Raw genomic sequence first — 16,674 nt, forward strand, 5'->3', positions numbered from 1 at the left:
ATAAATTATTTTAAGTGCCTAATAAAGTGAGTATAGATAAAACGTTATCTACATTCTAACATATTATATCAACATGAGCAAGGTAGTGCTGAAGTCACTCTTGAATCTATCATTGTCATTGCGCAATATCATAGACTGTTCGTTATTTTAAAATGCTACAGCAACTAGCTGTAATATGAGCTTTTATAAGTCACATATTGGTTGAATTGTTACATCTGCATGTGGGATAGACGGGAATAGTTGCTTTTGCACATTGTTCCATTTCATCCTCTTAATATATCACAGGCATTGAGCAGAGTGTTTGCTGGTGGTGTGGTATACAATAAGTAATCAAACTTCTTCTCAAGAAGATTATATATTCCTTGACATCTTCTGCACAGAGACCTGGTCTGGTTTTAAATCTTCAAACTTGCTTGTCTTATGTTATTATGTGCTTAAACAAAAATAAGATGTAATCAATAATCAAATTAAGCAAATTAAGTACATTATACTTGATCTATTGGCAACATAAACCATTATTTCAATTTTTATGGTCGGAAAAGGTTTATTTTAGATTCAACTTAAAGTGTAAACAACCACCGCACAGACATGGTTCTGAGCATAGGTCTGTTAAAATCACCTTTGTTATAAAACGCTGTGTGGTCGCTTCATTTTGTTATATAAATTGTATTAGTTATATATTCCTATTTCAATCTTGTAGTGCAAATAATTCAATTATGAACTGTACAATATTGTAGAAAAATGCGCTGAATTACATTACATGAAATACAAACCTAATTACACACTAGAAATTAAACAGTTAAATGTTGAAACGAATGTGGCGTATCTCGTGTAAATTATAACGGAAATTAGCAAGAAGACCCCATGTCACGTTTGTATGTAAACATTCGAAAAAGGTACATCGCTATCGGGTACGAAAGTAACCACCGTTTTTCCATATTTCATAATCCCGATCCGTTTTGACAAACAATGCCCATGACTATGTGTTGGACTCGAACCTCACATGTCTATCACGCCTTGTGATAGGACTTTGCAACCACCACTTAGCAGCGTAATGTCCGAACTGTCTTTTTGACAGTGCCAATAGTGTCCATCGAGCCCTTGCATAGCTAATCAGCCTGACTTTAAGCAGATTGCTTGAGAGCGTTCCATCTGATCGATTATTGATACCCATAATTCTGGCAGAAATATCGACGGTTACCTTTACTGCAATTGTCGGATACACGATTATTACATACATGCTAAATGCCCCTCTGCTTCCAGTGTGACAATAGCGACGCATTGGAATAATAGACTCATTCTTTGTTGCATGTTAGGTATTTATTATTTCCGTTTGCCACATTTCTTACAAGTCCAGTTATTACTCCGCTATTATTTTCCCCATCTGAGATTGCTGGAAAATAAAAAGTCTGATCATAAAAAAGAACTGTTTTATGTCTTAAACAGTTAGGTTTTCTGCCCAAGATAATTTCTGCGTTTATGATTACAAAGACAAGTTTACATTGACACTTTTCTCTAAAACAGGAAATTCACGTCTCCCGATGTCGTACCGTTGAAATATGACTTATCGTCCGTCCATTAAATGTCAAAGTTGTTCTTGCCTCAGACAGAAAAACACATCATTGCTGTGTCTGTTTTTTTGTTTTTCTTCATTGATTTGATCGATTGAAATTTATAACAGAAATTGATTGGTCAAAGTTTTCCTTTTCTTTGAGTGTTTTGTTTTCATATGTGCATTGCCTGTTGCTTATTAGAAATACATATTGTCCATTAGACATTGTGTGATCTTAGGCTTTTAATTCTTTAACCCATTTATGCATAGTGGACTCTCCCATCCTTCTAAATTGGATCAATTTATTTCCAAAACTAGGGATGTCTAGTATATTTATTTCTATATTTAAAATATTTCTCATCTTGCGTCTCATCTGAGATTACGCTGTTTGCCAAGTCCTTTTTTCTAGACGCTAGACAAAATGGGTTTATTAGTAGGTCGATAAGAATATTTTAAACTGCATTGACAGTTTCGTAAAATGCCCATCCCTTGAAAGTATTTTTGTAATATCTTGTTCAATAATTATGGGATGGCATATGTTGCGCGGTCTGCGAAGCTGGGCTGCGCATGATGGCCGTGAACTACGCAGGCCGCATATGGTATAAGAATATGGACTTCTTAGCCCACAGTCAGTATTCTACAACAGGAGAAGTGCATCTATCATTGTGGGTCAAAACAATCATATAAATGCAAACATATTGCTCGGAATTCACAAGAGATATGTATGTCAAAACACAATGCCCCCTATTGCACCGCTTTGAAGCCATATATTTGACCTCAACACTCAAAATGTGCAGCTCCATGAGTTACTAGCAACCCCTGTTAAATTTTAAAATTTCTCAATCATTAGTTTTATTAATTTAGCTAGATAGATATTTCAAAAAGCTTTCAAAATCAGTTTGAGTTGTTAAAATATCCCTACCGGAAGAGAAGTTATGACAAAAATTTTCATGGAAATTTTGTTGATTTATTGGAAAATATTGGTACTTATTACTACATAGTAAATGCGTTAAATCACAGCACCTTCGCCGTATGTTATTACAGAGAAATTAACATAACTTTTGTTCTAAAAAAGATAGAGAGTTCAAATTTGGCAGTTTTATGTATATTTTCATGCTCTTGTCATTTATTTTCTTAGTTTTTGCATAGTATGAACTATAATGAAGATAATGACACATTAATATCACAAAAAATATATTTTTATTTTCGACTTTTTTTTCTCAAATAAAGACATCAAAAATACAACAAAACAACACAACATGTCACTTATATAAAAAACTAAACATTCAATGTAGTCCAAGTCCATTTGAAAGTGCAAAATCATGTTTAAATTTGCTAATTTTCTCATTCTGCAGATCACAATAATATTATTGGTTATGTTCTGCTGTTCACAGAATGGTCCGGGGAACTCGGCCATTGTGTAATATCCTCAGCTGATCATGAAAAGAACAATGAAATTGTGCTAAAATAAATATAGTTTTAGTGTTCAATGTTTAATCACAGGAGTTTAAAATTCTATTCATAAAGCTTATCTTATGGCTAAATAAAAAAAAATACACCTATATAATATATAGACTATGTCGTCTGTTGTTGCAGCGAGCTCAATGATGTTGTGATCGTGATCGTTAGAGTGCTTTTTGTCTGCGGTCTCGTTCCTTGTCCTTGCTGCGAAGACTGGTCGCTGTTCATGAGTCTCATTGCCAACAATCAATGAGGACTGTTGTTTTGACAACGTTCGCCTGTCAAAAACATATTTAAATACACAGTTTCCACCTTGAATGGTTCAGTGAGCTGGTTGTTGTGGACGATTCTGCACTCAATGTTTTCGTAAAGGGACCTGATGACGTTGACAAGTTTCTGAGGGATGCCATAATGTCGCAGAATCCTCCAGAGGGAGTAGGCTGTCGAAGACCTTCTCAAAGTCCACAAAAACCACGTAGAGGGATTCATTCCATTCATGGGACTGCTCAAGGATCTGCCTCCGGACGAATATGTAGTCGATGCAAGACTTGCCTTTCCTGAAGCCTGCTTGTTTCTGGCGAAGGATACCCTCCACTGCTGTCGTGATGCGTTGGAGGATGATGCGGCTGACAATTCTACTGGTGAGAGATAGTAAAGTGATGCCTCGCCAGTTGTTACAGTCCCCCAGGTCTCCTTTCTTGGGAAGTTTGACGATGGTGCCGGTCTTCCATTCGCTTGGCGCTTCTTCACTGTCCTAAATCTTTTAAAGAATCTGGCAAAGAAGCTGCGGTGTCACTGTGTCTTCTGCTTTTAGCATCTCAGGGCACACTCCATCGTTGCCAGGCGCCTTCCCATTCTTCAGCTAATGAATGGCTTCATTGACTTCCGTTACATAGGTGTTGCCGAGGTTGATGTCAAGGTCCTCTTCAGCTTCAGAAATGTCGGCTAGGGTTGGTGGGTCTGGGCGGTTTATGATGGACTCAAAGTATTGCTTCCATCTCTTCCGCTTCTCCTCTTCCACAGCGACATAAGTTCCGTCTTCAGCTCTCACAGGAAGGTCATGGTGATGGCCGTATTCGCCCTTCAGCTTCCTGGTGTTTTGGTACACTGTCATGTCATTGTGCTCGCCTGCTGTCTCCGCCTCCTCTGCCAGCCTCTCTATGTACCTCCTATTATCTCTTCTGGCTAATGTCTTCACCACCTAGTCTTTTTCACTATATTCCTTTAAAATTCTTCCCTTACGTCTTAGGGATTTTTATTTCCAACAGTTTCTTTTTGATCTGTCTTCTTTCTTCTATACGAGACGACGTTATTTCTGAGATCCATTCTGTCTTCTTGCTCTTTCTGAAGCCTAGAACGTCATCTCCTGTCTCTTTCATTAATCTGTTGAAGCCTTCGATGGTCAGTGCTGCCTCATCTTCCAAAATACTAAATCTATTGCTGAGGGTTAACCTAAACTCTTCGCTCACTTTTGGGTCTTTCAACTTGACCACATCGTAGCGTTGGTGTTTGATGTATCACGTCTTGGCTTTCCTGAGCTTCAAAATCACCTTGGCCACCAGAAGACTATGGTTGCTGCCGATGTCTGCATGTCGCATCAAACGCGCGTCCTGCAGAGAGTGCCTCCACCGACCGTTGATGATGATGTGGTCGGTCTGGTTCTGTGTCCTACGGTCTGGTGATGTCCATGTTAGTTTGTGGATCTCCTTGTGCGCAAACAGGTCCCTCCTATGACCGAGACGTTCTGTTGGCAGAAGTTGACGAGTCTCTCCCCGTTGTCGGTGATCACACCCACTCCATGTCGTCCCATGGTCCTCTCTCTGTCTTCGTTGACGCAGCCAACCTTAGCATTGAAGTCGCCGAGCAACATCAGCACGTCGTGTTGGTGGATGTCCTCTAACACACTTTTAAGGGCGTCGTAGAATGCATCCTTGTCCTCTTCTTCCGCGTCGTCTATTGGTGCGTAGCCCACAACAACAGACAGTTTGGTGTACTTGGAGTTCATACTGACGTACAGCAGGCGCTCGTTTACATTTTTCCACTGTAGCACGGTGTTGGCCTTGCTCTTGCTGATGATGACGGCAACTCCTTTCCGGTGGTCGTTGTCAGTTCTTCCTGACCAGACGATGACTTCTCCGGAACTCGCCTCATGCTTGCCAGAGCCAGTCCATCTTGCTTTGTTACTCCTATAAGGATAAGGTTGTATCGGTTCACCTCACTCACCACTTGCGCTAGCTTTCCAGTCTGGTAGATTGTTCGCACGTGCCAACATCAAACTCTGATCCATCGCTTTGGCGTCAAGAGTTCCGCTATCGGGGTGGGACATTAAGCCAAGTTCAAATTATTACGTTGCTGTGATATATGCGACATTATATTTTGTAAGATTAGGTTTGCGGCATTTTGTTTGTCCTCATTGTTTCATTTCAATCGTTGTGTTAGTAGGTTTACAGACATTATTGCTTCTAACAACAATCATAAATAATGCAAATCGCTCACAAATAAATCTGGTTCTTTTTATGTCACATATTCATATAATGTTTTCTCCCTATAGCGAATTACTACTGAAAGTGTAAAAAGTAATTTGCAAATGGGACTGTCACATTTTTGTCCAGTATGTCACATAGGGCTAAAACTTCCATTGCAATTAACGCTGATGGAAAACACGCGGCTCTCCTTCTCAAATATTATATTCTGAATCGTATTTCCAGACTCAAAGACATTTTTTCCCCTTAATGAAATAACTTTGGGTTTTCAATCGTCAACATTTGATTCCTGCGGTTAACATTTGCCTTAATATGAAAACAGTATGCAAAGCCACGATGTCCCGGGGGCGTAAAGCAATTCTTGAATGAATGTACGGTAAAGACTTCCAAACAATTCCTGAAAACGTTAATTGCACTAAGGGATCAATCCCACCATGGAAGACAAACTATCAAATATGTTCGCAAATAATGAAAAATCCGCTTGTCGCCTTCCTCTCCGATGTAGATGATGATTTAATAGCTCTAAAATAAGGACTGTAAGTGTTGTACTTGAATAATTGTATGATGTTCAATCTTAAATTATATCTATGCGGGTCATATTCATGTTTATGTTCAAATAATAACGTTTTTACCGGGCAGACTGGCCGCTTCTTCATGTCAGTATTCGTTGATAGCGAATTACCTATATTGTTTAGATTGCGACGTTGCACACCAGTGAATAGCTCTCTACGAAAATTACATACATTAATGTCTCGAAATTAAAGGCAGCCTCACGTCTTTACATCCGGAAATGATTTCAAGTCCAGATCGAGTTATCCAAACAGCTGTATGAGCATCCTAGGCCGTGACAAAATAAATTGCTTTCTGGAATTAGTTCGTTTTATGAAATTCATTTCACATGAAACTAGGGCATTTCATAGGGTCAGGGTTATACTATACTACACTTGCCCGTTCTACTAGTTATCGTCAAAGCTATCAAAGAATCGCGTTTGGATGCTTACGGACACGGATACTGATATTATATTGAATAGTAAAATCTTCCAACATAATAATTGAAATAATTATCATGTGCATTTAAGTATGACTCATTCCAGTTTGGAACAAAAGAGAAGTATATGCTGACATAACTGATCACGTCAGTGAAATCCAATAGTGCTAACAGAAAATGTGAGGATGCTCTTTTTTACACAGCTCAACAGCATCGGCGTCGCTTCATCGGAAATGAGCAACGTCGTACGAAAAAAGTTCTTATGTAATATGCATTCGTGCAGTTTGATGAGGTGCTAACATGTCCGATAGTAAGATAACACAAGCTTGATTGACTTTTAGCAGGCAGGCTGGCCTCTAGCTACGCTGACCGCATATGTCATGAGTTGGAATGAATGGAGAAACAAATGTTCACATTAAAGACTAAGATATCCGGATGATGGTGTTGAATATTTATCGTTCAAAGTGCCGCCACATAACATATTAGCAAACGCATCTCGTTTAATCATTATTTTGAAGTGGTCGCAATGGAATCGCCATCCGAGAATATATCCAAAACCATCCAACATCTAAAAAGTGAACATGCCTTCCACGATTGCGTTTTCTTGTGATAACGTGTTCGACTTAAAAATATAACCTAATTAATAGAAAGAGGCAAGTGAATCGTATATTTCCATTGTCTATTAATCGAGTTTTATATCTTATATGGTATTACCTACATTGGGCGATCTGTGAAGGATATTCTTGGAAGCGGACCTTTTTGGATAAACAAGCTACCTCTTTCAGGGAACATTCCGCTTTATGCAATTGCGAGAAGTCGTCCCGGATTAGCCCTTGTAGATCGCTCAGGCTAATCAGAGACACAAATTTCGGATTTATGGAATATTTCGTTGGAAGGAGGTCTCTTCGAAACTTATTTCCAGATTTTTTATTGTTAATAGCCTCGTATCAGATGTTTTCTTGCAAATTTCTTTCCGCAATAACATTTGATTAATCGCCCCATTATTTCTCTTGTCGAATGCTTAGGTCGTTGTCAAACAACAGTGTAAACATGAGATATTTTCTTCTGCCACTTATTCCCGACCCGAGCTTCAATCAAACAAACAAATCCCACACTTTTATCAGAAGAACGTGCTGAGAATATTCCGTAAATGGAATTGCATTCCCCATCAAAATGCTTTGAAGTGTGTTTTTGTATAAGTCGTACGCGGGTTTGAACATCATGTTATTCTTTCGGATACATAACCATCTCTGGATTTTAAGAAAGCGAATATTTTGTTAAATTTATTCAATATAACTGTGTGTGACTTCTTTATATTGTATGCAAAACCGTATGTTTTTTTAAACATATTTGAACTTTTTAAAGATCAAACATGTAAACTAAATTACAATAAAAATAACTAAAATCATAAAAGTAAAAACATAAGCGGCAGAACTGTGACAGTTCTGTGGTCGGAACCAGTCATATTCTTGCGCCGAGGTTTGCCGAAATTAGCATAATGTTTCGAGAATGTAACCCAGTTATCCAAGTGAAATTATTATGTTACTGTGTAACACGAAAGTAAACACCGTATTCCCACAAGTCAGCATTTTCCGAGCCGTTCTACAAATCAAAGCCTATAATACTTTTTGTTGGACTCTCAGAACTATATCACTCGGCAACTACCAGAAAATTCATTTGAATTGACAGCGAAATCCCCGAACAAAAAGAGTGTCTCTGCGACAGTTACAATATGACCCATTGCGCTCTTGCAGAGTAAATCCATCTATCTTAAAGCTGACTGTTTTAGATCGGTCCATTTGATCGATTACTGATACCAATAATTCTATCAGAATTATCGACGATCAACTCTAATGCAATCGTTGGATACAAAAATATTGCAAGCATGCTAAATCCCCCTCAGCATCCTGTGTGCCAATAGCGATCCATGTCGCTAAAATAATAGACGCATTCTATGTTCATGGTAAAGTTTCATCATTTCCGTTACAACATTTCTTGCACGTCCAGTAATTACCCCACTTTTATTTTCCCCATCTGAGATAGCTTGAACATTATAGATTTTCCAATCATCAAAAGCGCTGATTAATGTCTTATAAAGTTAAGTTTTAAGTCTTGTTTCGTTTCTCTTTTCCAGAATAGAAAAGCTAGTTTATTATATTAAACAGGAAATTAACGTCTCCCGATATTTGGCCGTAGAAATGTGACGTCACATCATAGCGTCCGTCTATTTTATGTCAAGTTTTTCCAAGGTTAACAGTCATACTTAAACATTCGTTCGTTTTCTTTCAAGTTTCTAAATAAGTTGCAGACCTGTCGGTCATAGTAGGGGCATATATTTGCATGTATTTAAAACGAGATTATACGATTTTTTGTCAAATATTTATGAATTTATATAAAATGTGTATAAAACTTATTTTATATATATATATATATATATATATATATATATATATATATATATAAATATATATATATATATATATATATATATATATATATATATATATATATATATATATATATATCTTTCAATATAAATTAAAATAAAAGATAAGAAGAACATGTGTCGAAAAATGCGAAATAAGCCAGATATGTAATTCTGAAATCGAAAATGTCTGTACAGTCGAATTCGCCAGCATGTAGATTATGCATAGACGATGTGAATCCAAATTTATTTTAACGGTTCATTTTAAATTCCTGCAACGATATCTAGTCATACGACACACGAACACTAACTCTGATCCTAATAAAAATACGAAAACTTCGGTTATTGTAGCAAAATATGTACGAAATATCTTCGTCACAATCGACTGGGGGCGCTATTTTGTCTTTGCTGCATTTTATGAAATTCGTCTTCAATGTATAATTTGTCTTGCCTATTTTGTGTAATTGTAACATATTGTATCAATATATTACAATTTAACACATAAAAAATCGCATAATCTCGCTTTAAACGATTTATACTTACATTTGTTCTACACTACATTTACTTTTATGTTTTTTTTTCAGGATTCATTCGCCCAACTTTGATATTTATAAGTCAGACAACACCAATCTATCTTACTCTCGTCTTTCCTACGCGAAGTAATAGACACACTGGTTTGATATAATAAATACAAATAGGGGCCTACATGTGTATTTGTTATTTATAATTCAAGTAAGACGAGTTTATCAAGAATTAACCAATTGGGTTTGTTCATTGTGACCTTTTTTCTCCCCTTTTTTAAGCAGAAATGATTAAAAGTACTGTACGAATATAACTTGAATTACTTACTTGTCAAAGTTATGATATGATATTTTATATACAGTGTACGTAATACGTATATATCTTTGTGTAACATGTTCTGCTCGTTTATTATATAGTATTAATCCCATATATCTGTCACCACCATTGGATGATTATAAAACAATTGTATTTTGGCCGGAGGTTGCATTGCAATAAACCATATGTTGGGTTGATTTCATAACAGTATATTACGTGATGCTTAAGATATCGTACATAAATAAGCTATGAAATTTGCGGCTTAAAAGATCGCGGCTTTTTCCTTCATTACACGATTATTGTCTGAAAATAAAACTATGTAATGATATGTACTTAAGCATTTAAAATTAAAGATGTGATGTTAATGACTGGTTCCGATTTCATTTCATTGTAAATAAAAAGAAAAAATATCGGCTATTCTGGTTTGTTTTAAAGGGGCCTTTTCACATATTTTGGCATGTTTTGAAGTTTGTCATTAAATGCTTTATATAGATAAATGTAAACATAGGATATAAAAAGCTCCAGTAAAAAAATCAAGAATAAAATTTAAAATAGGTAACCCTCAACAGGACTCGAACCACTGACCCCTGGAGTCCTGGAGTAAAAAGTCTAACACTTAGACCACTCGGCCATCCTTCCGGTTACATTGCCTAATGTATTTTATACTTATATTAGCAATCCTCGTATTTTCACAAAATATAATGACAACAACACAACTCTCCAAATTATTATTTCGTTTCGCTTTATAATTTTCGGGGTTTTCAATCGTCAAAAGATGCATATACATGTAATGGATATTTTAGAGCATGGTTAATGTTCAGTATTACTGTTTCCTCACAAATATCATAACTAAAAAGAAAATTTGCGAATCTGAAACAATGTTTTTCAATTTACCCAAACGTGAAAAGGGCCTTTAAAATATTGAGTAGTTAAATCGTTATTCAATCGAAACATTTTAATTTATTCTATTTGATTGCAATGCCGATGCTTCGAGGTTTTTATTTTTATATACACTTGTATGTTTGGTTTATAATTCTGTGCTAAGTGTGAGGTTTGCAGCAATTTTAATCCGGTTTAAACCCCCAATGTTTTTAACTGATCGTTTCGAGGCGTTGGCCAGAGTATGTGCTTGGTTTTAACTTGTTTTTCTTTTCTAGTACATTTGTTTTACGTCTCACTGTTTGGCAATTGATTTCTTGCAAAGGGCTGAATGATATCGGGTTTCTTCTGCTAGTAAAGCTTTTAATTCATTTTATGTATATAACAAACCATAAACCAAGAGCCTTGTCGAGCGGTTCGGGTTTTTGTGCCGAACAAATAATCTTATCATTGTTCGACAATGACCTGATTATCTTTTTATCGCATCATTTTCTTATTGTTCTGTTTTCATATATCAAAAGAAACAACAGAAAATGGCTGAACACATCAAATAACGTCATGAAACAAATATATCCCTAGTGCGCTGTTTTCACATGTTCATACAATATTAATCTTTGCTCAAATTGCTGCAAGTGGGAAAAGTGTACATTTTTTGTAATCTGTAAATGGGTGTAACCAGCGCTTCTTCAGTATTGTCAAATTGTGCTCAAACTTTCTTTTCAGTTAATGCTGATTAAAACGCACGGCCTTCTGTTTGTGACCGTACCAGCAGTTCAGAATCTTATTTACAGAATCAAATCCCTTTATTTTATTTTCACGAAATAGCGCTAGATTTCATACCGTCCACATATTCTAGCCCGCGGTCTGAATTTGCCCACACATTGCCAAGACATTGAAATATTCTGGACGTCTTGGCGGGTTAGCAATTCATGAATGGATGTTTGATATAGACTCACAGACAATACATTAACTCGTTTATTGCTTTGGGGAATCAATCCGACCATGCAAGGAGACTGTAGAAACTGTTCACAAATAATCTTTAACCCGCTTATTTCTTTACTCTATAACGTTTCACAATATTCGTGTATTGGATAGCTTGCATTAAGCGTCGCTTTTGTGTGTTCACTTTATAGTCTCGAAAGTATATAACTATTGAATCTGTCGATTGATATCGATGGGCATATTCAAATCGATCCTTACAAAAGCAAACACACCCACACATCGTTCTATTTACCCGCTTATAAAATAAAATGACATCGTCCACATCAATACACGATGATATCCATGAAACCAATATTAAATGGATTGAATAACTTCAAAATTAATTTTTATAACAATTGCTAGCGACTTAAAACATTCTGTTTTTTCATATAAGGAATATTTGTGTATCAAATTATAATAAATAGATTATCTGATTCCTTTGCAAGACAGAGCAGACTGGTCACTTCTTCATACCAACATTCATCAATAACGGATTGCTTTCGTTGCTCTGCATTTAAACGTTACAAAAATCAGTGGAACGCTTTCGACGGCAATTACATAAATCAATACCTCGCTATTTAAGGCAGCCTCAGCGCCTTATGATTCGGGGTTAATTTGCAGTCCAGAACGAGTTATCCAAATATCGTTAGGTTCCTACTAGGATGTGACATTATAATTTCCATTATTGACTGACTTCGTTTCATGAAATACATTTGATGTGTGAACTAGTCCGCTCATAGCGTTCGGCTTTATTTTTAATCGCGAATTCCGGATATTTTTTATAGGGAGGTTACATGCCGAAAAACGAAGTGGAGGAAAATTTACATACCTGTTTGTAACCAGTAAGACAGTTATGCGACCGTTCAAATATATCTTGTTGATATTCGTCATTGCCCGGCAGCTAAAGACAGTGTTTCTCAAAGAATGAGGCGAATAAACGAATAACATGTGTACTTTAAATTAAGAAACAATAAACATTTACGTTATGTTTTCTGTTATGAGAGAAGTTTTTTTTAATTATTTTTGCATTCAGAGCTTTCTCATGGACATGTATCGGCAAAAATACTTTCAATTTTTCATTTTCATTTTATATTAACAAGAAACGCGTTTTCTTACTAAAACTAAAGGAACATGCGGGCTTATTACACCATTGTACTTTCGATGATTAATTATTACACGTGCATGTGCTAGCATTCGTCAACCCAATCAAACAATCCTCATTCTTGGGTAGGTTAAAAAACGAATACAATATCTACTAAAACATGGTAACATAATTTAACAATTCTTATAGTTTTGACTTAAACTAATCTTTCGTATTCGTTTCAAATTTAAAGGCAACTTTATATGGCATAAGTAATCACGGTGGTGTTATGCAATAGTAATAACGATGTACGGCGCACATGCTTTTATTTCGCGCAGCTCAAGAACATTGGCGTCACGTTTCATAAAATGATGCATTTGTGTAAAAAAAATCGAGTAACTCGAGAAACAAATGCTCACGTGAGAGACTCTGGCTGTAGGTGAATGGTGTTGAACATTTGTCTTTGCCGCAACAACTTTGAATTCTCAAACCTCGAACACTGAGCTATGGCGTTCTGCATTAAGTGCGATATATTATTGATATCCGTTTTAGGACATTTTAGCATACTATGCTTTTTTCTGTTGTTTACGTCTTCTTATATCTGCAAATATAGTAAACAATTTTCCCATTTAGCACATAATATGTTTATGCCATTTATTATTTATAATACATGTAAGAAATTCCTAATAAGTTACTTGTATAACACATTCTATGAGAAATTTTAAGTCAACACCAAATGTGTCCATCTTTGGCATGTACTATATGACCGAATTCATCAACTCGTTAGACACCACGTTTATTTCCTTCACCGAAGATTTACGCGCATGGGATTTATTTGTTTGCTGGAAATCATACTGATGATCGATGCTTGCCTGTCTGACCGCTCAGATTTGTTATACAGAATGTTAAAACTTGTAGGTAGAACGTTACATGTTTAAGCATTCTGTGTTCTTCCTACGCGTTTTTTTATGAAATAATATTTCCGATTGTCAACGTCGCGTCACGCACCAAATTTAACGAAGTCGAGTTTAAATAATAATAATAATAGTAATACTAATAGTAATGATAATAATAATAATAATGATAATAATAATAATAATAATAATAATTATAATAATAACAATAATAACAATAAAAATAATTAAATGATAATAATAATAATATTTTAATATTATATTTTTTCTACCCCGGTATTGCATACACATGGAATAATTAACGTGCGAATAAATTGCAAATATCAATGAACCGCGGAATAATGATTAATCTGCACGACAGTCAAATAATAAAATATATTGGTCCTGTTTAAGTTTAAGGGTTTATATTTGTTGGACAATTTTACAAGGCGAACTCTTTTGTTTCGCAGCTGTTCTATACTAAAAACGGCCACGAGGGGATGAAACACCAAATTAGACATACTGTCTGTTATAGGACGTAGGTGCATACACTGTCATGTACTATACATGTATAAATTTCATAAGTATCATATATAGCATTTAATCAAGAAAAAATTACGTTGGTTGTCTTTAAAATTCACAAGATACAAGAGACGTTACATCGACACTATACATTGCGGTTGAGACTAGGAACACAATTACCATGTCACAGGAGGCCGGCAATAATTAAAAAATTAATACATCTTATCATGAAATAGTTGCTGTTCCATTTGAATTACGATTCTTGTACTACCGGTATATATAATAATGCTTCTCTTAAAATGAGTGAAAGCTTAAGGTGAAAATGTGGACTTTAAACATAACTAATTGTGTAATCAAATGATATATCATTGATTAAATAGTTGTTTTTAATTTTTGAAATGATATGCTCACAGTCTTGCAATCCCCGCCTTAAGGCTTAAACATAAATGCTCAGTGGCACTTGTTGCACTGCTTTGGTGTAGCATGTGCTATCTTTTGTCGTGGGTTTCAAGATAACCTAAACATTGAGTTCAGCACTGTTTGCAAACAACAAACGTGCCCACTAGTATTCAAACATGTGCCTCTGTTTGTTTAATACATGTTAGTTATATTATTTAGTTTGAAGACCTGACGTTTTTTGATGACCTAGCGTCAAATAATTCAACTGGGTTTTGGGGAAAAGGAGGATATTCGCTGTTGATATCTACACTTTTAAAACCCACATCTGTCTTCGAAACATTATAGTAAAATGGAATTGTTTTGGATTAAACTATGAAGGGGAACTCTCTGTTTTACTTTCATTTAATCGTGCCTAGGAAAATTTAAAATTTTGCCTCTATTTAACCATGGAGTAGTATAATGGTAGTTTAATTGAGAGGTATCCTTATTTAATGTTCTAAAATGTTGAATTTCATGTTAATCAAAAAGAAATTTCATGTAAAGGAATCATATAATCTATTTATTATAATTTGAATACACAAATATGCCTTCTATGAAACAACAGAATGTTTTAAGTCGCTAGCAATCGTTATAAAAATTAATTTAGAAGTTATTCAATCCATTTAATATTGGTTTCATGGATAACATCGTGTATTGCTGTGGGCGATGTCATTTTATTTTATAAGCGGGTAAATATAACAATGTGTGGGTGTGTTTGCTTTTTTAAGGATCGATTTGAATATGCCCATCGATATCAATCGACAGATTCAATAGTTATATACTTTCGCGACTATGAGGTGAACACACAAAAGCGACGCTTAATGCAAACTATCCAATACACGAATATTGTGAAACGTTATAGAGTAAAGGAATAAGCGGGTTAAAGATTATTTGTGAACAGATTCTACAGTCTCCTCCCATGGTCGGATTGATTCCTCAAAGCGATAAACGAGTAAATGTATTGTCTGTGAGTATATATCAAACATCCATTCATGAATTGCTAACGCGCCAAGACGTCCAGAATATTTCAATGTCTTGGCAATGTGTGGGCAAATTCAGACCGCGGGCTAGAATATGTGGACGGTATGAAATCTAGCACTATTTCGTGAAGACAAAATAAAGGGATTTGATTCTGTAAATAAGATTCTGAACTGCTGGTACGGTCACAAACAGAAGGCCGTGTGTTTTAATCAGCATTAATTGAAAAGAAAGTTTGAGCACAATGTGACAATACTGAAGAAGCGCTGGTTACACCCATTTACAGATTACACTTTTCCCACTTGCAGCAATTTGAGCAAAGATTAATATTATATGAACATGTGAAAACAGCGCACTAGGGATATATTTGTTTCATGACGTTATTTGATGTGTTCAGCCATTTTCTGTTGTTTCTTTTGATATATGAAAACAGAACAATACGAAATTGATGCGATAAAAAGAAAATCAGGTCATTGTCGAACATCGATAAGATTATTTGTTCGGCACAAAAACCCGAACCGCTCGACAAGGCTCTTGGTTTATGTTTTGTTGTATACATAAAATGAATTATAAGCTTCACTAGCAGAAAAAACCCGATTATATAATTCAGTCCTTTGCAAGAAATCAATTGCCAAACAGTGAGACGTAAAACAAATGTACTAGAAAAGAAATACAAGTTAAAACCAAGCACATACTCTGGTCAACGCCTCGAAACGATCAGTTAAAAACATTGGGGGTTTAAACCGGATTAAAATTGCTGCAACCCTCACACTTAGCACAGAATTATAAACCAAACACATACAAGTGTATATAAAAATAAAAACCTCGAAGCATCGGCATTGCAATCAAATAGAATAAATTAAAATGTTTTATGAGCAGTAGTTTGCTGGGCAATGTATAACCGGTCCTATTTTCTACCGATTATATTATATTTCTTACTCGGGATCTTTTGCATATTTTAGGATATCTTGATGTATATTTCGTGTGTTTAATGTTATTCATGAATTGTTATTTCCATTTCCGCGTTAAGCACTAATTATTAAAATTGATTCAAAACCAACGATCTTGCCAAGGCAGTTCAATTTTATTTCTGTAAAGCGAGACAGAAAAATACGGCTCTGCGCGCAGCTTAAATACTAATCATAGAAACTGGGTG

The 16,674-nt window shown here is 35.5% G+C and overlaps 1 protein-coding gene across 1 annotated transcript in view; it reads right to left on the reverse strand.

Annotated features, from left to right (window-relative positions):
- Positions 1-3,368: 3,368 nt before the first annotated feature.
- The window catches only part of LOC127862724 (uncharacterized), a 33,116-nt gene continuing 19,810 nt past the window's right edge, over positions 3,369-16,674 (reverse strand). Inside the window, exons 2-5 of the mRNA XM_052401982.1 lie at positions 4,733-5,165; positions 4,256-4,430; positions 3,906-4,104; positions 3,369-3,767 (exon numbers count right to left, since the gene is read on the reverse strand). Of these exons, the coding sequence (XP_052257942.1) occupies positions 3,369-3,767; positions 3,906-4,104; positions 4,256-4,430; positions 4,733-5,165 (1,206 nt within the window). The remainder of the gene's footprint in view (positions 3,768-3,905; positions 4,105-4,255; positions 4,431-4,732; positions 5,166-16,674) is intronic.

Source organism: Dreissena polymorpha, chromosome 16, assembly GCF_020536995.1.
Source record: "Dreissena polymorpha isolate Duluth1 chromosome 16, UMN_Dpol_1.0, whole genome shotgun sequence".
In the NCBI taxonomy this organism is placed as follows: Eukaryota; Metazoa; Mollusca; class Bivalvia; order Myida; family Dreissenidae; genus Dreissena; species Dreissena polymorpha.